Below are 22,749 nucleotides of genomic sequence, written 5' to 3'. Positions count from 1 at the left end.
ACAAAAGTCAGCTCAGTCAGTCAATGCTCACTGGTGACCACAATAATGCTCTTTAACCTCTGGGATTTTTATAATGACTGATGACAATGAATAATAATGCAACTTCCCACAAGTTCTCCACATTTCTTTAGCTTTCACAGGGAATTTTCCTTTTTTTTCCCCCAAACATGAACCAGATGTGAATATCATTTGATTGCTCTTTTTCCACCCTTGGAAATGCTGTGAATGTTTACAGAATAGAAAGAGGAAGATACCAGAGGTTATCAGGGTAACTCCCTTTAGATCGATGCATTTCAAAATTAAGCAGTAAAGAAGGATTCCTTGCTTTCATTCAAACCTTTTGAAAGTGTGGCAGAAAATTAGATGTAAAAATTGTTTCCAGGAAGCATGTTTAAGCCTATCGACAATGTGATCACATGCTCAGAAGTTGATCCTGTCAAAACATTAGTATTTGCAGCATTGTCAGCTCTGTGAAAGAGATTACATGTTGTAGCTTTCCATTCAGGTGCCATTTCTTTGAGTTGAACGTCACAAATGTTGCCTATACGTTCTGGTTGAATCGAACGGTTTAATAGTTCTCTATCCTCAAACCCTTTCACCATTCACATATACCTGTAACAGATAGTGAAGTGTTAATTAAGTACTGTATGTTAGTGCGCAACAACAAGACATACAGTATCAAGAATAATAATAGATCATTTTAGAAATACACTCGAGGGCTAAGGTATGAAATGGTACAACATAATACTTCATCCAATCTCCAGTTCCACTTGTTGAGAATTAAAGAACTTATTTAAAACACTCAATTAATAATCTTTGGTAATTTGAATAACGTACAACAGGATGTGAAATGAATCCGCTTCAGAGTGGTAAAGCATCATGCTATCACATCATTTCCCTTTCGCAGCAAACCCTATTGTGTTTAATTCACTGGGATTGATTAAATAAATACCTTTGTATAAAATTGAAAACAAATGTGAAAGCAGCCATGCTCTACATCTTTTTTATAAACTTGTATAATGAATTGAATCCTGGATTTGTTCACAACCCCAACCATCTTTTGCTAATTAAGCAAACCTTGTACATATTAAAATAAGGACAGAAAAAGTGGTATTCAATTAGCGAGGGATAGGAGAGCTTTCTTGTTCTCCCTGTGTTTTCATGTTCTCCCCTGAGGTTTCCTCTGGGAACTATTGTTTCCTCCTCCAGTTCAAAGACATGGGCTTGTATGCAGATTGGCATTCCTAAATTGTCCCTAGTGTTTGAGTGAGTGTGATTGTGCTCTACAATAGACTGGCATCCCAAAAACAGCATGTAAACAGTTTAATATAGGTGTTGTTTTGAATTCGGTACAGCTCATTGCAGTCCTTGTGACCTTGCATAGGATGAGCAGTACACAAAATTTACAGATGGAGGAAATGGCATAATCATAAAAACAGTGAAAATTGCATTCTGATGTTTTACAGTTTTATCTGGATTTTACTGGGTTAAATCAGATCTGAGTAATTGCTCAATGGCGTTTTACAGTTTAAAGAAAACATCATTGTAGAAGAATACATGAGATGTGCTGTGTTAATCTCACTTCTCTCACTCTGATTTAACCAGGAGATGGGTTTTATTCAGAGATCTTGCCCTAAGCCACAAAAACTCTAAAGCTAGCCCAGACCTTAAAGTTTTTCCACATGTTTAAATAGGGCATGTGGATGATTCTGGAAAACACATTTTCACATTTTATTTCATAATTATTGGTGGATATAAAAAAAAAAAAAGCTTATGCTGCAGTTTTTTAACTATTTAACTGACATTAACAATAGTTTACGTTTTGCCAGTTTAGCATCTGTGTTTTAAAATAATACTTATCACATAAATAATATGCATTTTGATATATATTTAATGTTCCTGAGTAGATTAGTAGATTAGTAGATTACCTACTAACATAGGTGTTTAAGTGAAACTATTTAAAACAGATATAGTTTGTACTGGCTCTCTTCAACAACAAAAGCAACAAAACTGTGCACATGCTTAAAAGAATTGGCACATCCTGCTATACTGGTAGGTCTGCTACTAGGGTAAAGTACATAGTACATATAACTAATATTTCATCTCCATCAATAGATAGTCAATAGCCTCAGTGTTCACCAAGCTTTAATTTACAATCTAATCAAACTTGCTAATCTTATGCATTTATCAATATGTTATTCATTCCGTGCACTAACACACTAGCTAATATAAGGCTACAGTGGGAGACCTACCTACGGGATGCAAATAGTATATTGATATTTTCCTTGAAATAATTAATGCAAGAAATAAAACATGCCAGGGCAAGGGGTAGGAAAATAACTACTGACTATAGTGATGACACTGGAGATTCCTTCAAGAATGCTAATTAAACATCAAACCAAAGCAAACTTTACCACATCCACAATTATACTTGTTTTTATTAAGTTTATGTTGAGTTTCCATTATACAAGTCCCTGTGGAAGTTGTTGCAACAGTTTTCTACAAGCATAAAAGTGTTAATATAAAATATGATTTTTTTGTTGTTGACAGAAATACTGTCAGAGATGTTGTTATTGAAAATGAATCACATTCTGATCAATCGGATTTACAAATTCATGGGATGAATAATAAAAATGGGAAAAATAATAAAAGTGTCATAACCAATTTATTACCGAACTTAATGCAAATTTATGTGCAGACTACAATCTAAACATCTTTCTTCTCCAGCAGACTGCATTGGCCTTTCATGGAGTTAATGAAGCATGGCTGCCTACACACTAGGCACTGATCCCATTATTTATGGAATGATGATCTTTCTCCAGGAAACAACTGAGAAATCCCACAGAAACAGCTGAAAGCACAATAAAGGACAAAGGCAAAAGAAAAGTGGGAAGCACAGGTCTTTTTTCCGAGTACACTGGAAAATATTAAAATCAGCCAACAGTATTAGGCACTTGGTCAGATACTTTGCAGGAATCCTTGAAAAAAAAGATCTGAATGTGACTTGTTAACCACTGACCGACCAAAACGTTCTGATGGTCAAGGTTCAAACACCTGCCGATCATCATCCTGTAACGATGGACAAATTTCACACATTTATATTAAATGTGTCCTTCAATCTGCATCACCAGGTAGCTACCTACATTTACATCCAGTCTACAAATGTCCATAAATGTCACTATGTTACAATATTCTCTCAGTATTAATGATAAATCAAATATTTACACATACTGGAGTTTCGAATCAAATCAAACGACTGTCAATAAAAGGTGCAGTTACCCCCTGGGGTATTTCAGGAACTCTTCTCCACATGGCTTTATATGTTGGAACATCTACTATAGATCTGTAGATGATAAGCATTAGTATTTCAGTTACATATGAAATGTTCCAATGCCACATGCTAATCAATTTAATCTTACAAAGCTAACTCTTACAAAAGAAACAGAAGGGTGCAAAAGACTGAATGTAGAAATCCTGCTTGAGTTTCAGTAATTCAAGTCCTGCCAAAAAGAGCATAAAGAGGTGGATGGAAAGTAGCCTATGAGTGAATCTGGAGGATCTGTTAATGCAATCAGCAGCAAAAATAATCAGACATATTAGGAGAACTTAGTGCTGAGTCATTTCCAATCCAAAAAATACCTGTGAATTTCACTGCTCAGTATGCCTTCCCTTTCCACATGGAGATGTCTCTGGCCATCTGTGTCTGCCATATTCTAGCCCAATGAGGCAAGGCAGGAGCAATAACTCAACAGTGAGCTCTGCTACCTACTTATCATCACTGCTCAGCTAAACAGGCAAGACTGTGGTTTTCAGTGAGAGCTGCCACATACAGAATACAGAATTTCCTGAGCTTGAAGATACAAAGATAAGTTCTGTCATGAATAAGACACTTTTTCCAAATGAAACTCTTTTTCCACCAAATACAAGGGTGATTCAATTAGACAAGTGTATTAAATAAAAAAAATCAAAACAAAAAAAAGACCTTAAACCTTGTGCAAGTGACTGAACCGTAAAATACCAACAATCTCACAGGTAAAATCCCAGTCGACTTACAGCACGGATCTTAATGAAAGTGTCATCCTTTTCCTTGTTGAGTCCGGCATTCTCCTCCTCCAGTTGGCGGACACGAGTCAGCAGCATGTCGCTTTGCTCGATGGCTTTCTTTAGCTCCTCTCTCTCCCTCATCTCAGCCTGTAGACACTGCTGTATTGGATTAACCTGATCCACTTCTGCTCACTTCTTACGCTCTCTCGCTTCTCTACGATCACTCTGGACTAAACCCTCCACTCCCACCTCCTCCCCACCCTCCTGCTCCCGGGGCCTCTTGGCCCATTTCAAAACAATTCCAAATTTCTTCCACTTATACTTTTAGACTACAATAATTCCCCAGGATCAAATACCACCACGACCCACTCTATAGTTTTCATTCTTCACTGAGTTTTAGTGGGGGGTGGGGGTGGAGGCAGAAAGATATAATAAACATCCATTAGTTGTGCACAGGTATAAGGACAGCTGTTAAAGTAATCTGCTATTACTCACAATGACACATAATATGTAAGGTATGGAAAGAGAAACATATTTCTGGCATCCTTGAAGGACTCTGGATAACTACAGAAAAATCGTCCTTCATCCACTTACTTAAACTATTACATATTGTGCACTTCAGAGCAGTTTTTCCCAATCAGCCATTATTTCACCCTCGATTGGATGGGACATATTCTGACATCCAGTACTATACAGTAGCTCATGTGACAAATGATAGGATAATCTATTTAACCACAGGAGAATTAAATTGTCATTTTCATTTTTACTGTCTCTAACTGGCGTATATATAACCATGGCTATTTTTTTTTTTTGCATGTGTGTCTAGCCTGTTCAGACCTTTCCTATTAGGTTTGGAATAGTTGTGTCTTAGTAGCTACTGAATAACATAAATAACTGCTTAATAAGGTTAACATACTGTACATAAGGCCTTCATGACACGTGAAAGAACCCAGAATTGAGACTTAAAGCAGAAATGTTTATTCCATCAGCAGCTCATGATCATAGACTGATGAATAACAACAATGCTTGTAAAGTTGATAGGCTATCATGATTGACTTATGACAACAAATCAATAGAACATCATCTTACAAGCATCATTATATAATAAAAAAAATAACTGGATTCAGCTATGCTTGGGACAGATTCGATGTGAAGCTGACATTAAATTTAAAGCAGGTGACAGATTCTTTGTTGCTGTAACACTTACTGTATAACAGCAATGTCTTCATCAGCACGTCATGACCAATGTGAACTTCCTGTACTGTAGGTCAGTTACATAACGGTGATGATGTCATATGTTAAACATCAAAATCAAACTCTTTCTAATTTCAGAGACAATGCTATAAAGTGCTGTGAAAAATATCGGGAATTAAATTAAGAGCTAAAGAGTTCTTAAAGTACCATGACATTACCTTACACTCTCAGAAAAATGGTTCCAAAGAGTACTTTTCCTTGTCCTGGGGATTGCACAATCACGAGTACATCTTATTTTATGTACTCATGTTATTTTTAGCATGTATCTTCTACCTGGGATGGTACTTCCGAGTCCAATTATTATTAAATGATTTTTAATGGTATAATTTAAAGTTTTAAGATATTGTGTTTGAGCTTAGAAAGAGTTTGATTTGGATGTTTAACATGTAACATCGTCACCATAACATGCCTCTGACATACCAAACACACAGCTACAAGCCCAGTTGTCATAGTCCTCAAGCATAAATCAGCACCCAAAATGTCATAACAAAATCTTATGTTGACGTCTATCTGTCAATTCACACAAGTGTTAAGTCAAGTTGACAGTTCACGTCAGCCAACACCTGTAGCCTTTTCTTTTTTCCTGCAGGTTTATATCCATTGTCAGAAAGGGCTTATACTGTAGAAGTGTCTTGTAACTTTCTGAACATCGCTATTTCATTAAAGAGTTAAGGGTTCCTTTCTATATAGCCGTACGTCTGTATAGCTGTATTGTAGACATTTTAAGATATTATTAAAGCCGATTCTACTTTACTTTACTTAATTTCGGTTAATGTTATACTAGACTTTAAAAGCATGCAGTATCCACTCTTTCCTTATTACCAAGTTCTTCAGTCCAAAAATAACAAATAGAAAAATTGTAGTGTAAATCAGTCCAAATGTTCTTGCTAAGATTTCAAGCAGAGAGCCGATTGACTAATTTTCCACAAGCTCCTTCCAAAACATAACCATACGGCGACAACAGTGCAACCGCAATAACTTTAGCACATCATGCATCAACTTAGTGGAACGATTTTTGTTGACCATTTACCTCTGAGATCTTCCCTGGCCTTGATATCATGCATGCATGCTCATGTGACATGCTATTTTTTTGCAGTGTCAATTTGTATTTTGTATAAGTCTATGTTCTCCTATCTATACAAGATTCAACAAGCAATTTTGGCTAACCAACAAAGAAATCAAAAGTGTAGTTTAGTCATAGTGAAAAAGTGTATACTAATTTTCCAAAGCTCATTCAAAGTCATTTATTACAGCTTTGCAAATGACATGAGAAGAAACCTGTTGCAACTTGAGCCAGGTTATCCCTGTGACTGAAAAATGTCTGATAGTGACACTACTCTTGATATGAACACTACAAATTTTACTACATGATGAAGTGCAAAAGAAAAGAGGATCTGTTTGCCCACAAGTTTCTAAACGTCCGTGCTCTTTCATTCTTTTATTTTACTTAAGCTTTATCCTGGTCATGGTTGCTGTTGGTTAGTTGCCAATCCCTGGGTGTGAACCTTAACAAACTGCTTTAACAAAATGTAGAGTTCAGCATTTGTGTCTATGTCTTACAAAAAGATGGCATGTCTGTACTTTCTAAGCAAAAATTACACACTATGATGCAATTAAAATGTCACCACTAGATTGTCTACTGTGCATTGGCTGACACTAATGCTTGCACGTTAAATTCTACCAAACCCAACATTTTTACAGTGTGTTATTTAATCTCCTCTGAAACTCCAAACCTCTCTTCACAGTCAGCACAAGTATTTATTATTTTTTTTTTTGTAAGAATGCTCATTCCAAACCTCAACACTGGTCTGGTTACAGTGTCTCAGCCTTGAGCCTTTGTGAATGAGACATTCAGTGTTGCAGAAATGCTCATGCCTTGACTTGATTTGGGAGGATGTTTCAAATCAGGATTTCACACAAAACATATTAATCAAGCTATTTATTAGTTCTGTGAGATCTGGCCCTTTGAGGAAGATAACAGAGTTTTTAGGTATGACTTGAAGACTGTCCCTTTGGCAAACAGGCATCAAACATTCTTGCTTTCATACTCAATTGTGTCAGGCCCAGATCACGAGCAGCCATTTTCCAAATAAATTTATTCCCTTTCATTGCATTCCCAGTTAGTGGAGGTGACAGGGAGACATGGAGGCCAGGCTGCAGACCCGAGATAATGAGAACAGCTTTGCAAGCCCTTCTCCACAAATATTTATGAGTAGAAATTTATAAAACATTGCTCTTGGAATGCTCATAACCTGAATTTGGGCAGTTTATGATATTTCAATGCCACAGATATCTGTAACGTATCTTAGTGCTTTAGCTATTAGATGTAATAACAGTAAGCTTTTGGCACATTTCGAATACTGTGAAACATTTTAAACTACACTTACACTAATACTATGTGAGTTGCAATGTGGGTGAGAAAAATTTTACAATGCCTGATGCCAATCACCAAAAATGATCAAAACAATAGAGCCTAAATTTTGTTTTCTGTCAATAGAAATATAAATATATTTCTCCAAAAGAAATATTCTCTCAATGTCTTAGCACATAGTGATACAACAACGTTGCAGGTTAAATCTGTTTTCCACACAGTGTGAAGGTCAGGAGTTGATCAAGTTGTGTTGTAGCAAAATGGACCTAAGCCTAAATTCAAAATATTACGAATGGTCTTGTGTTCAACATCTCTAAACTTCTCAACATTTTCTCACTTTGACAAATTGAAGTCATAATTGCAAAATTACTGCTGTCTTATTTCCACATTTCTCCCTTGAGTACTTGGCACAATCACTGACAGTACATATGAAAATCCTAATCATGGTGTTTAGGTTTGATGATGCTAGAGAAAGTGTTGGCTCTGTGAAGAGTCTGGAGAATTAAAGTAGGACGGAAGAATTGATTTCATCCTCCATGCAATTTTACTCGTTAGCTGCAATACAAAATGTGATAATGAAAACGTATATATATCCAACGTATGTATATCCAAAACGCATCCCATAAAACAAACTTCATACTACTTCGGACTATGACATATATATCAGTAAATTACTATGTTGTATGTTCTATAGAATGTGTAAGTTTCCACTGTTGATCTCCAACAGTCCAACAGATGGAATGGACGACCTGCAGATCAAAACTTCACAGCTACTCAGGAAGCAGTGCTGATAATGTCAGAAGCACAGGTCACAACTGCATGTGTGCTGGAAGCTGACCAAATCTTATGTGGAAGTTTTAAAGATATTAGTAATTAGTAATTATCCACTTCTTAAGCCTGAGTTGACTCAAGAGAAGACCCTCCCATGCTTTTTTGTGATCACTGACCCGCACTGAAATGTTTGCATTCCTGAGAAGTGTGTGTGTGTGTGCATGTGCGTGCGCGTGTGTGTGCGTGCGTGTGTGTGTGTGTGTGTGTGCGCGTGTGTGTGAGCATGCCGCTAAGCCTGTGTTTTTATCCAGACAGCACTCTTTTCATGAAAGCACACAGGGAACTTGTACACATGAAAATTTGCTGAGCTGAAATCCAGAACTGAGGGAGAATGCTAAATGTAAGGTGTGTGTGTGTGTGTGTGTGTGTGTGTGTGTGTGTGTGTGTGTGTGTGTGTGTGTGTGTGTGTGTGTGTGTGTGTGTGTGTGTGTGTGTGTGTGTGTGTGTGTGTGTGTGTGTGTGTGTGTGTGTGTGTGGAAGCCTTTTACAGGTGCACTACTTATGATCACACAAACAGGCCTGAATTGTCAGATAGACTAGACCATGTATTGTGAAAAGGCTACTCAGTAGACAATCACTGTAACCCAATCTTGGCTTAATATGTGTCCTGCACACCAACTCATTCCACTCTAAACCTGAAGCATGTTAACAATTAAGAGAATCAACTGCAAAGTCTTACCTGTGCCAGATGTTTACTGTGGATTCCAGTTAAGGGTCTGTACTGGTGAAAGTCAGTCTGGATTACACACACTCTTTTCTCCATCCTCAGCACAGGCACACACTGCCCATCCTGCTGTCTCCTCTAGGCTCCCAGAGGAAGTGAGCTTTCTGTTACCTGACCCTGAGTCACACTACACACACTCTCTCTAAGGGGGAGGGAACTCCAACAGCAAAAGAAAACATCTAAACTGGCTCTGACACTCTACTCCACCTCCCCACCCTGCCATCACCATCCATTGGCAGATGTGCAAGAGCAAGAGGGCCACCCTGAGTCCTAAGTGTTAGCCCTCTCTATGTTGGATCACACTCACATCTGGATGCAGCTCATCTGGAACTAGTGAAATGGTGCAATCAGACTAGAAATATTTATCATGGGCATGTATTTTACTGCATCATATAATCATGTTTCAAAATAACTATGAGGGAATAATCAAGAATCAAAGGGTGAACAGGCACTAATCTTCTGCAATAATTAAAAGAGTCTTTATAAAAATATTATTTATTCCAGAAACCTTTTGAATTTTTATATCTGACTGGTTAGAAGTTGCAGAACACTCACAATAATTTCAGCTATAAGTTATTGTTTCTATAGTGACAACTTAGTCAAGGATGTACAGTCAATGACTATATACAGTCATGGCCAAAATGTTGACACCCCTGAAATTTTTCCAGAAAATGAAGTGTTTCTCACAGAAAAGTATTACAATAAGTATTTGTAAAAACTATTGCAATTCTGAAGTGGCCAGCAATGAGTCCACACCTAAATCCCATTGAACACCTGTGGAGAGATCTTAAAATTGCTGTTGGGAAAAGGCTTAAAATTGCTGTTGGGAAAAGGCTTAAAATTGCTGTTGCTGTTCCCTCCAATATGAGAGACTGGGAGCAGTTTGCAAAGGAAGAGTGAAGCAACACTTTTGGCCATGACTGTAAATAATAAAATGAATTCAGAATATTAATGATAATTAGAAATGAGTTATTTAGGAACAGAAATAGATACATTTTGATATGGTGATGTTTTCACTGTTTCGCTATTTATAGAAAGAGTCTCCTGTGTCAGCACTTAGTAATAGTCAATAAATTTCTACCATGTTTGCTGGTTTCTCTTTAATAAATGGGAAGACGCTGGTGCAGGAAAGACTTTTTATAGCTGCTTTAATTGGAACTAAATTTTCTACAATTCTTTAATGAATAGAAGTTTTGGCAAGTCACTGTTTTATAAGAGAAACAAAACAGGCATTCCTAAAAAATAATGAACTAAAAACAGATGGTAACAGTTACTTCACTTTGTATCAGGTGTTCATGTTTTTCCCTACATAACACAAAAAGATTTATAATAAACATTTCTTACAAGACAAAGATGAAGTTGAGTGTGAGTTTGGAGTTAAAATATGATGCTGACAGGTGCTGACACTCCTTTTCACTTCTCATCTTTCCGCTCTCCAAATCCTTTTCAGCTCGCGAAATCTGACAAAATAGCTGCAGGGAAGTGTTAATCAAGCGTGCCATTATATTAACCTTACACATGGAAAAAACTGTCAGCAAGGATATTGAGCTTCTTCGCCAAGGTGGTAGACGTACTTCAGCGCTTAATTATCCTTAACAATGGAAATCATTGACTCATGTCATCTGCCAAAGATACCAAAAGATACTCTGATTTATTAAAAACCTGAGAGGAAATGATGAGTATGTTTTCAGTGATCAATCAGAAAGCTCATACAGCATCTGATTTTGGTCTCTTTTTTTGGTCTATATCAAATGAGACATGGTAAATAAATCATCTTTCATGGTGAGGGAAAAAATCTATTATTTTCAAGGGAATACAAGAAAACAAGACACAGACCTGAGGTTAGATCAGATTAGCATGATTCATTACAAAGCTTTACCACTTACTGTTTAAGCATGATAAATGTTTTTCCTCAACAAAATAAAGCTATTTTTCAGACTTGGGGTTACTTTCAGTTCACTTTTATAGGTATATACTGTATTTTTTAATTATGTTCCACTGATTAGTTTCCAAAACTGACAGGATTTTATTACCTATTCAATCTGTGATCACTGATCCACACAAATCCAACACCCAAAATAATAAATAAAGCTGGGGCATCTGCCAAAACAGCAGTTAGGACCTGATAGGAGCTTCATTGTGCAAGTCCTTCAGGGTAGTGCAGCTCATCAAGCAAAGATTGGCCCTTAGTGAATGGAGCTTTTGTCCAGAAAGCCACATTTAATGATAACTAGCATGCATGCGCTGGTGAAATGTAGGCTTTCTGTATGCAGGTGAATAAAATTTCCATGCAAACACTAAGCTGTGTTAGATATTTGGCTGCATTTTAAAAGCAAAGGATCTGCATTTTAAAGACCGGAGCCTTTGACCCAAAATGTTACTCCCATTTGGCTTTTGACTCGTTCATAGGTCGGTGCCTGGACATGTCATCTCTGTATTAGGCAAGTTGACTTATGGCTGAAATGTTTTACCACTCAGCATTAAGACGATAGAAAGGTTGACAGATTTAACTCAGCCAGTCTGGTTTAGCTCTTTCTTGATTACTTTTGCTGGAAGATATTAATCACCTGAAGCATAAGAGTAATAACAGGCTTTTGCACTTTAATTGCTAACATTTCACTCAATTCGTGTTGAGTGTAATTATAGGACTATATTCTCTTGTATCGAGCTCCCTCTGCTATGGGTTGTATGTCAGTGCCTGAATGGAATCTGATTAATTAAAGGTCTGTGGAGAAAACGAAAAATTTAGCTTCTAACCATTGACATTAATGATAACTTTGGCGTGGTATGTTGGTATGGTAAGAGTCATCCCTCAGCACATGTGATGCATACCAACTCACACAGAATAAAGGCCAACGTTCAGATTTTCCTCAGAGAAACAAGTAAAAGCAATACCAATAAATTCATCTTAAAACCAAAGCAACTTGCACTGATGTGTAGAGCTTTAGGTTTTCATCCTATAGGGCACAAACAAATGGGGGACTCAAGCATGTACAAAAAAGACTAACCACATAAAGCTGTCCTTTTCAATTCCTTATTCATCCACTAGTAGGAGTGAAACCATCTAAGTAGCCTACTTGAATAAGCAGTAATGTTTGCATGAGACACAAATGCATTTTGGCAAGATTTCAATTCTGTATTCTGGAGTTTACAGCTGACTCATATTTAGTGACGACCCTAAAACTCTAAAAAGCTGAAAACAACAAAATGACATTTAAGGTGTGTGTGTGGGGTGGGTGGGGGGGGGGGGGTGGGGGGGGGTTGTTGTCACGGTTACTTAGTGGTTAGCACATTTTGCCTCACACCTCCAGGTTTGGGGGTTCGATTCCTGCCTCCGCCTTGTGTGTGTGGAGTTTGCATGTTCTCCCCGTGCCTCGGGGGTTTCCTCCGGGTACTCCGATTTCCTCCCCCGGTCCAAAGCCATGCATGGTAGGTTGATTGGCATCTCTGGAAAATTGTCCGTAGTGTGTGATTGCGTGAGTGAATGAGAGTGTGTGTGTGTGCCCTGAGATGGGTTGGCGCTCCATCCAGGGTGTATCCTGCCTTGATGCCCGATGACGCCTGAGATAGGCACAGGCGCCCCGTGACCCGAGAAGTTCAGATAACCGGTAGAAAATGAATGAATGAATGAATGAATGAATGAATGAATGAATGAATGAATGAATGAATGAATGGATGGATGGATGGATGGATGGATGGATGGATGAATGAAAGACTTAAGAGGAAATGCCTCTTAAGCTCACTGGCTACCATAGTCACAGACTGTCACTTTCACATGTTATGGGGTGCCATTTTTGTCCTAATTGAATGGATAGTCATAAAAATCAATAATTAAGCTTTTTAATCTTGATATGGTAACGTAAAGTTCACATTATAACTATATTTACACTTAAAACTCAAGAGCTTTTGTAAGATATGACTGTTTACCCAACTAATTGGATTTTCATTCATTCCACATTTGTTTAAGTGTCCATGCAATCAATTTATTCATATCTAGTTTGGTAAATGAAGCCCATGATCTTAGGGCAGTGTTCATGAGACCTCCTAAAGACCAGTTGTCACTACATTGGTAGCAAAGGCAGATGTAAGTTTGAAGTGATTTTATATGCAAAAATGAACTGAACAAACACAACACATAAACAAGACTAGCAAAGCATGGACAATATTAGAAGGAGTATGGAACACACATACTAGGGACTTGACGAGGACTGGCGTGATATAAAAAGCTGTAAGATAAACAAAAGTACAGAAATACAGGAAGTTCAATAAGGGGACTAATGAACTAATAAACAACAGGGGAGCATGATCATGGGGTTAAATGGAAAACACAAAAAAGGGAAGAAGTTCAAAAAGGTGTACAAGTTTGCCCTCTGGTGGTCTGGTGAGGAAACGTCTGGGACAGCCACACCATTACATTTCTGTTGGCCTGACTACTGTGGATGGAAATGCAATTTAGAATTTTTTTGCAGTAAAAATCAGTGCAGTTATGTTGAGCGCTTTAATGTATGCTTAACATTTTTCTGACCTGATTTGAGTTTAGTGGATTTTGGTATAGGAGATGCTAAGTCTTCAACAGTTAGTTTTTTTTCACCCATTTGTTTACATCAACTCCAGTTTTACCCCAATCTGTTCACTCGACCAAAGTCACTGAACATCTGAATAACAGTTGTAATGTTATTAGTTTAATTGTAATTTAAACTGTTAGTATATCAGTTTATCTTTGGTGTTTGTGTGTAGTTCCCACACATAATTAGGTTTTGAAATATATGAGATGTGATACATGTACTGTTTATGTCCGTCCTGGTATCACTCTTTGCTAGCATGTAGCTTTTAAAACTAGCTTAAAGGGACAGGAAACCGTGGAGTGCAACCAAAACGCTAACATGTATGATTTTCCTGGTTTGTTCAAGCAGTGTGTTGAAATAAATATACACTAGATACACTCAAACACCATGTAACATTCAGGAATTGTGCACAAGGCTCTAGCACTAGTACTCCATGCGTAAGATGTTGCAACGGTATGCTAACACACACACATTGGAATTCTAGTTGACTGTAGCGACGTACTGTATATTTTATAAAGATGAAATTGTGTTGCCAAATGTCTTGCATACTGTATGTATTTTTTATCTCAGTCAAGTACTAAACACTTTAGTATTCAAGCTTTTTTTTTTTTTTGTCACATACACAGTTATACACAGTATACAACTTGTAGTGAATTGAAATCTGGTATCTTTTATGTTTAGATGTTGCAATAAATTTAACAGATGCTTATGTAACATTATGTGAGCAAAATGTATTTGTGTGTTTGCTTGATCAGACACACAGCACAACTTAAAAACATACCAGGTCTCATACTGTTTAATTTCTGAACACAAAATGTGTGAGATTTAACAAAGAAGCATTGAAAGTAATAGTAGTGCACAGGACATTATTATAAATAAGAACCCTTACAGTATTTACATACAGATTTACTCTATACTGGATGAATGACGCTTTATTGGTAAAATGGTAAATTAAGCAAATATCATAAAGTCATATGCAGAAAAGATAAAACTGAAATCATGATTTAATTCCGGAATATATACAGGCAAAGCATTAACTCTTTATCGGATTTATAAATTGCTAGGTAGTCATTTTTGATTTGTAGGCTGATTTCTTCTGAAGTGCTTCATAGACACTTAGATTTACTTCCTCTGTCACTGATTATCTACATCTTCATAGATCACTGAACACTGTCAACATGTATGTGTGAAAACTCCAGGGCAAACCACAGACAGCTGCGTAAATCAGCGGTAACACACTGGAAGCGTGTTCTGTCTTCAGTGAGGAATGTGAGGTTAAGTACAGTAACAGTAGAAAAAGATTTAGATCACATTTCAAGAAATGAAAGATTCTACAAAAATGGAATAAGGAACCACTACATGAAGATAAATAACCATAATTTAAAAATAGTTTATTTCAATATACAATGGGTTTAAAGCTTTGTTGTGAGAGAAAAAAATATTCTTGGTTAATAAGAATGACATTAGTGTTAAAAAAAACACCTGTAAATATGTAAGCAATTTATTAACACAAATGAGAGTTACTTCAAGCAAATAATATAAACATGTTGAAAATAAGTTCAAAAATTGACATAAGGAAACAAAGTTGGATTGTAAATTAATTTGTGGGGAAAAAAGATTTACACTTGCCGTAAGCTCCATGTTTAATAGGATCAGTCTCACATCACATGGTAGAGAGCTGAGCCACATTCTCTGTTGTGCCTTATGTTAATCCTAATGCGCAGGCCACAGCAGGTGTTCCTCTTGCTCTAATCTAATACAAATCTACAATGCTAAATAAACAAGCATCAGCCAAGGAACTGCTTTACTCCCCTCGATACACAACAATGTTCTTGTCCGTCTCATGCACCTTGATCTCGTAGAGCATGTTAGGTGGAAGGAGCTTGACCATGTTGTCCCAGATAAACACTGCCAGGTTTTCAGTTGTGCTGCACAACCAGAGACAGGAAGGGTGTTAGGAAAGGTGTACATACTGTACACTTACTGGCCACTTTAATAGGAACATCTACACTCATGCTCAGTAGCTCATCCACCTCAAAGTTTGAAGTATTGTGTGTTGTGTGATGCTTTTCTGTTCACCATGCGTAAAAAGTGTGATTGTTTCAGTTTAGTATTAGACTAATCTGGACACTGACCTCTAACATTAACCACCACTCATTGAATATTTTTTTTATTATTATTAGTCATTGAAATCACATTTCTACCTCATTTTGATGTTTGTTGCATGAACTCTAAGGTGTTTATAATAATGTAAATGAATAAATGGACTGCGAGTGTATAGCGGCACAAAGGAATACTATGTATTATTCATACCTGACAGTATTAGCAAAGAATGGCACATCCAGATCCAGGTTTTTGTGGTCAAGTGGTTTCAGGATTCCCTCCTAAAAACAGTTCCGATTTTATTCCCATCAAATATCACCATTTCATTCACACTTTGCCTTTTCATGCACCTTCACATTTCCAAGCCCTTTTTTTTATGATAACGCTGTTGAATTCTTGATTCTGACTCATCACAAGATTTTGATTCATTTCTATAACATTAGCTAACATTAACATGCGCTGGTTTCTGTAGTAAAGACTTTCACAGAGACTTGCGAGAAGCACACGCCATATAGTATAAACAGCAAGTCTAATCACTGTGGTAAACTTTTCTGTGATAAAACATTTATTAGACATTTACAGAAGCTGTTTTCGAATATGGAAGACTCTTCAGCATGGACGTTTTTCACACTTTCCAACTTCTTTGAACCATGACAAGCAGCGTCTTTTTTATCGTATTCATTATAAGAGAAGAAAAAAGAGAAATTGATAGAGGATGTACCATGTAGGTCTGAACATGGTACATGGTACATCCTCTATCAATTTCTCTTTTTTCTATATGCTGTTATAGAAAATAATCCACCTGAGGTGCACACTATATTATTCAGTCACTCAGTATTTATCTCAGCGCAGCCCATTGTGTTTTACTCCTTTCAAATCCCTATGCTCTAATCTCATACTTAGTAACTACCCAATAAATGATTACATTTATAACATGTACAAGTGAAACTATCACTGTTTGGATGGTTACAATTGGGTTAATGATAAAAAATATTTAGATCGCTGATGATAATTTTTCTTGATTCAACACATAGATTATTAACCCTCATTTTCAGTATATAAAAACCCTGTATTGTTAAAACAAGATTATTGACTTGATTAGTTGACAAAAGATTGACTTAGATTATTGACAAATTAGTTCTATCGACCCAGCCATTTAATTTTTGTATTGCTTATTGGACACAAGGACACAGGGAACCTGGAGCCTATCCAAGACTTGGGGTACAAGGCAGAGCACACCATGGACAGGGCGCTAACCCACTGCAGGACACAATCACACACTACGGACAAATAAGAGATGTCACTCATCCCCCAATGCATGTCTTTGGACTAGTCATTTGGTCTCTAAGCTACAAACAATAATCAAGAACAGACCAAGCATAACATGAGTTAATACTGTAGGACACTGCCAATGGGAAGCCCCACCTCTATACACTGTTTAAGATCAGTGATGTTCATCACCATTCCTGTGTTTTGGTCAATCTGTATAAAGAAAAATCACAGATATGCCTTACTTGTATATTTTACTTCTACAGTATATATATTATACAAATGTGCCATAATCATTTAATTTAAACACTGTAAATTAAGATAATTCAGCAAACATGTTGTGTTTAAATGCACAGTACAATATTGCTTACCTTTCCTTGTACTGTAACTTCAACTGAAAAAATGCAAAATACATTAAAGCAAACACATAAAATCTGAAATGAGGTAAAAGTTTGGATTTAACTGTAGGCTACTGAATAAATGAGAATAATGTCAGTGATTAACCTTTGTAGTTGTGTCCATGGCCATTGGGATTGTTGCATTTTCCAAATATTCTCTCGTTCTCTTCATCAGTCAGTGATTTACTAAATGCAAAGGGAATTAAATGCAAAGAGATCGGAAAACTAGAGAGAGATTCAGACACTTTCCAGACCCCTTTAGTTAGTGTAGGCACAAAAATAGCTTTTTGACAAATTTAGTGGCTTTTTAGTATACTTCACCAACTGTCCTGCTCTCGATAAGATTCTCCAATATATATTTAGATTTAAATTTCTGCCAGTTAGCAGACACCCTTATCCAGAGTGACTTACAATTTTATTTAAATTTATACAACTGAGCAATTAAGGGTTAAAGGCCTTGCTCAGGGGCCCAGCAGTGGCAGCTTGGTGGACCTGGGATTCAAACTCACGACCTTCTGGTCAGTCGTCCAACACTACATCCCCTTATCATGGCTATCAAGTGTCACGCATTAAGTGTCTTTTGTCACGCTCTCCCACCACACATTGTACTTCTCATACAGAAAAATGTACTATTTATCATATATTTAATATGCTGCAGCGCCCAAAATGTATCTGTCCGCACCGCTGTCTCTATGGAACCGGGCAGGAATCAAGCGCATCTCCCCTGGAGTTCTTAGTCGAGCCTGACACTTATCATGCCAACCAAAAAAGAGGCTACACAATAAATAGCCAATCAGAAAATAGCACTATTGTATCTGGGTAAGATTTAACACAACAACCGATGGAAAAAAAGCATATCCTGGAATTGTTCACCATCACTTTGGGCACTCAGTAAGTCATGATCTCCTGTTGTAATGTTACAAAAAATTCTTGTTTGACACAAACAATGACATTTTGACTGCTGTTAGAGATGTTTCCCAGATAATCAGCAACAGTTTTTCATGAGTGTCTGTAACTTAGCCAACAGTTTTATAGCCTGTTCACTGACAACACCAGCTCAGAACAAGTAGTCTAGGCCAGTGGTTCTCAAACTGGGGCCCTGAGATGGTGTGACAACACTGCCAGGGGGCCCTGGCTTTATGACATTTTATAAAATAATGAATTTATCATAAATTAAATCAGGGGCGGTTCTAGGATTTCATCTTTAGGGGGTTTAGCCCTCAGTGAGAATTTAAAACAAGAAGAGTTCTACATTATATATTATATGACAACTCTGGTAATAAGAATAGTGACATTTCACTGCTTTTGGTTGCCGTCTTTGCGTCTTTCCGCCGTTTAACGTTATAGATAAACGCCTCCAGCTCTGACTGCGCGTGCACGCTGCGCGTACCTGTGCTTTTCCGTTCAAATAAAGCTGACAGCCGAAGACGCACTTTCGAAAAACTACACGCGCGTAAAAGCAAAGTAAATGTCCTGCATTTTAACGTAATTTTCATTGTTTATTTATGAAAGTAAAAATTATCCTTACAGTTTTAGGGTGGCTGAGATCACACACAGGGGGGCTGAAGCCACCCAAAAGGTCTAGAACCGCCCCTGAATTAAATCTCAGAAAAATAAGGCTACTAACCACCAGCACTACACTGTATGATTTAATATATTTTGTTTAATTCAAATATTAAGTTTTGGAATGTTTTATGTCATAATGTTTTTTTTATTAATAATTATTTATTTTATTTTTTTTCAGGGGCGGGCTAGACATTTAAAATATGTCACTCTTGCCTGTCTTCAAAACTTGAGAGCCCTGAATTATACATAACGTGTTTATAGAAATTCAATCTCACCACAATGGCACAATCCTGTGTACCTAACAACCAAACCTGACCAATCACTAACCATTTGGTGAGCGTCTACGCTGGATGAGTGCAGGAACTACAACTCCCATGATGCATCTGTCTAAAGCAACAGGTTTTTCAAACATGGCAGTGTAGTGTGTTGATGTGAAGTGTAATCATTTACCTGTGCAGTCGATGGCAAGCGCTGAAACTCTGCACCCGTGTAATATAACAGAAACGCTCCCTTGCATCGATCACACGCTTCACACGTTTCTCCATTATGTCACACGACTGGGAGAAAGCGACACTGTTATAAACAGCTGGAGCAGCTTTAATAACACAGCGGTTTATTGAATGTGGGCGGGGCTTCGAATTTCCTTCTTGCTTAATAAAGCGGTGTTTTTATTGGACCTCGCTCCTGCATCGTCATCATCCAGGAAGCACGAGATCTGATCAGCCATTTCATTGGCCGCTGGAAAAACCGCCTCAAAGGGCTACATTAGCAGTGATCCTTGATGGAATGGTGAATGATTCCCTTGAGAAAAAATAAAAAATAACGTGTGCTCTTCAGTGAAATTATCACCATGTTCCTCACAAATGTTAAGGCGCGCACAAGCAGCTCAGTGCCATTTTCCGACTCAGTTCCAGCTTGCAGTCATTCCTTTTTAGGAGGCACCTCCATCTCCCAAAAGACACCTCCACAACCGGCCATGCACTGCTCAGCCTGTAATTATAGGTGTTTTGTTCAGAGGTCATTCTGCCAGTATCTGAAAAGGGCTTTGTGAGACATTTAATGGTCACTTTGGTTTGCCCTAGTAATTCCCCATCACTTAGGACCTCCCACAAATGTGACTGTTGTAGCACACTGGCATCATGCACACTCCCTGAATAGCCAACACAAACATCCCAGAATAGTCAGAATAATTTAATTTAACAGTGGGGGGGGGGGTAAATATAAAATTTGTCATGAGCAATTTTTGAAGGGGGACTCAAATAGTACAGTCTAATTGTACTTTTACGCCCATGGGTGTAATTATTGGAATGTGGGTTCCATCAATTGCACCGACAATTGAAGATGACCATTTTTTAAGAATGTCCACTTTTAAAGAAAGTGGACATTTCTAATAACTTGTCGGCATCAGGAAATCTCAAGTGGTCAGGAAGTAGCGTTATGATGACAGTGTTGCAGAATTCCTGAACACAATTAAATACAGTGCTCAGGCCTACCCCAAAAAGGGGTGTTAGCACTGGACAAGAAGTAATACCAAAACTAGTATCCCAATACCTTCTTTGTATATAAAGAGTGGGAAATTAGTCATTTCTACAAGATTGATAGCAATTACAGAAATAAGCCATGCCACTTCCATTCAGAAAAAATGAGTGAATTCAGTTATAATGCTTAATGAGTGCTACTGTGCATCAAATGCTAATTTAATCTTATCTTTCCATTCATGATCATTTTTTATGTTATCTTTTGATTTATAAACTGCTCTGACTCTGTTTCAATTCAATCAATTCTATTATTAAACATTTGGGTTTATAAATTGGTTGACAAGCGTGAGGCACTTGTTGATTTCATCTTCCAAAAAAGGGAAATTGCTTTCAAATCATTGGTGCTTCTTTTTGATGACAATGGTTTTACTTCACAGCAAAAGAGCATTATAGACTAAGATGTCCTATGACTAAATAGGACATCCATAAAGAATATACCATTTATTTTCTCGACTAAAACAGGGTCAAGGTCACAACAGCTTCCTTCATGTGTGATATTTATTCAAAGGCTATTTCAGGCATGTGATTTGGTAACAAGAAGAACTTCTTACATTTCTATTTTTCCTTGCATTGTTTCCAAGTCAAGTCAAGAAGATTTTATTGTCATTTCAACCATATATGCAGTAGTTGACGCAGTTCATACTGAATCGAGACACGATTTCTAAAGGACAATGATGCAACATAAAGTGACATAAAGCTACATAAAACAACACAGAGCTAAAGACTTAAAGTAAGTTGTCCTAGCCACAAAAAGTGCAACCTGGTGCAGACAGTGTGAGACAATGACATTGCAAACAGACAATACAAAACACTACAAGACCAGTGTGCATACTGCATATAATAAAGTAGATAGCTAAAGTGCAAAACTAGAGAAATTGTAAACCGAGAGGGTTTGAGCAAACAGAAACACTCTTATGTAACAGCTGCAGTTTGATGAGGTATTAAAATGTGGTGTGTTAACATAAAAATCCTACCAGAAGCAAAAGAAGCATCAGATTTTGATTCCATGCATCTGTTCATTACACAAAATAAACTGAACCTGATTTTGGAGGGGGAAGTTTTATATCTTTATTTTATCTATCATGTGTCTCCCATATATCTGACAGTCTTGATCTGGTAGGCACATTTGGCATCACCTTAATTAGCTGAATTAAAAAGAAATATGTCAAGTAGAGATCCACAAGGATAATAACTAGTAAACCTATATTATATATATATTTATTATATATATTTAGCGAAAGCCTCATAAAAATTTTGAAAAGCTAGGACAGGTTACATTTTCATGAATTCAATCCTGCTGTGCTACATGTTTAAATCAACTTTCAGACACTGGGAGTTTGTTTTGGCACAAATTCACTAGCTAGTTACACTTTTCAAATGTCCAACACAAAAGGCTGAGTCTTCCCACATGAGTAAATTTTGGATGATTTCCCAAAATTCTAGATGTAAACCACCACCGTTTTACTTACTTTGTTGTAGATAATAATATAATATTGGGTTCAGAATGAATAAAAGTGTGCATGTGTGATCTGAAAGGATTTCCAAGAAATGTATAATTCATTTCAACATACACAGCAGGACAGTTGAAACAAATGTTTTTATAAATGGGGACTGAAAGAATGGGTCAAACAAATATTTGTTTAAAAGAAACTTTCATTCAGTCAATCAGCTGCAATACCTAGTTTATCCTGGTCATGGTCATGGTAGAATTGGGGCCAATCCTTGAAAGAGTGCGCTTAAATTATTTATAGACCCTGGGATGAACTAGTTCCATATGTTACAGATCCTTGTGCAACATCTCCATCATTTATTTCCTGAACAGATTTCTGTTTCAAAATCTCTTATTATATAAGAATAATATGGTTATATGCTTTAAAGAAACATGTTAGAGTGACATTTGGATATTGTACACTGGTTAAGATCTAACACATTAATTTGATTAGGTTGCATTAATAAAGCCAAGAGGTTCCTTGCTGTGAGCTGAGCCATGTGTTACACTAAGTCTAGCGCCACAGGAAATATCCAAAGTTTCCCTTTAATGGATCAAATAAAAATCCAAACCATGATCCCATGTAATCCAGAGCAA

At 37.1% G+C, this 22,749-nt stretch overlaps 2 protein-coding genes across 5 annotated transcripts in view; both read right to left on the bottom strand.

Moving 5' to 3' along the window:
- The window catches only part of LOC113662586 (myosin-16), a 38,784-nt gene extending 29,453 nt beyond the window's left edge, over window positions 1-9,331 (bottom strand). Inside the window, exon 1 of one of the 3 annotated variants that reach the window (XM_027177515.2) lies at window positions 9,180-9,331. In XM_027177515.2, coding sequence (XP_027033316.2) covers window positions 9,180-9,263 — 84 coding nt within the window. In that variant the 5' untranslated portion in view covers window positions 9,264-9,331. Of the gene's footprint in view, window positions 1-4,053; window positions 4,247-9,179 lie in introns of those variants that run through there. The other 2 variants (XM_047817391.1, XM_027177514.2) reach the window with 2 other exon arrangements.
- Window positions 9,332-15,163: 5,832 nt separating this feature from the next.
- Window positions 15,164-19,778, bottom strand: pts (6-pyruvoyltetrahydropterin synthase). Of its 2 annotated transcripts, XM_027177413.2 has the most exons (6): window positions 19,576-19,777; window positions 17,666-17,745; window positions 17,533-17,555; window positions 17,318-17,374; window positions 16,103-16,173; window positions 15,164-15,717 (listed from the first exon to the last, which is right to left on the bottom strand). In XM_027177413.2, exons 1-6 carry the CDS (start codon window positions 19,668-19,670, stop codon window positions 15,594-15,596), a joined length of 450 nt encoding a protein of 149 aa, XP_027033214.1. In that variant the 5' UTR covers window positions 19,671-19,777; the 3' UTR covers window positions 15,164-15,593. The 2 variants fall into 2 exon arrangements, with proteins under 2 accessions (XP_027033214.1, XP_047673877.1); XM_047817921.1 differs by lacking the exon at window positions 17,318-17,374 and having other exon boundaries at window positions 19,576-19,778.
- Between the last annotated feature and the right edge of the window lie 2,971 nt (window positions 19,779-22,749).

This window comes from Tachysurus fulvidraco, chromosome 8 (assembly GCF_022655615.1).
Source record: "Tachysurus fulvidraco isolate hzauxx_2018 chromosome 8, HZAU_PFXX_2.0, whole genome shotgun sequence".
Taxonomy (NCBI): Eukaryota; Metazoa; Chordata; class Actinopteri; order Siluriformes; family Bagridae; genus Tachysurus; species Tachysurus fulvidraco.
Note: the sequence above shows the minus strand (reverse complement) of the source record. Positions and strands in the feature narration are given on the sequence as shown.

Bases quoted from the DNA above. Each gene is read 5' to 3' on its own strand.
- pts (XM_027177413.2), bottom strand. From the start codon at position 19,670: ATGGAGAAACGTGTGAAGCGTGTGATCGATGCAAGGGAGCGTTTCTGT. The intron at 17,375-17,532 runs GTAAGCAATATT...TTCTTTATACAG, and splicing joins AAGTTACAGTACAAGGAAAG to ATTGACCAAAACACAGGAAT. The intron at 16,174-17,317 runs GTGGGGCTTCCC...AACTGTTTTTAG, and splicing joins ATCTTAAACAGTGTATAGAG to GAGGGAATCCTGAAACCACT.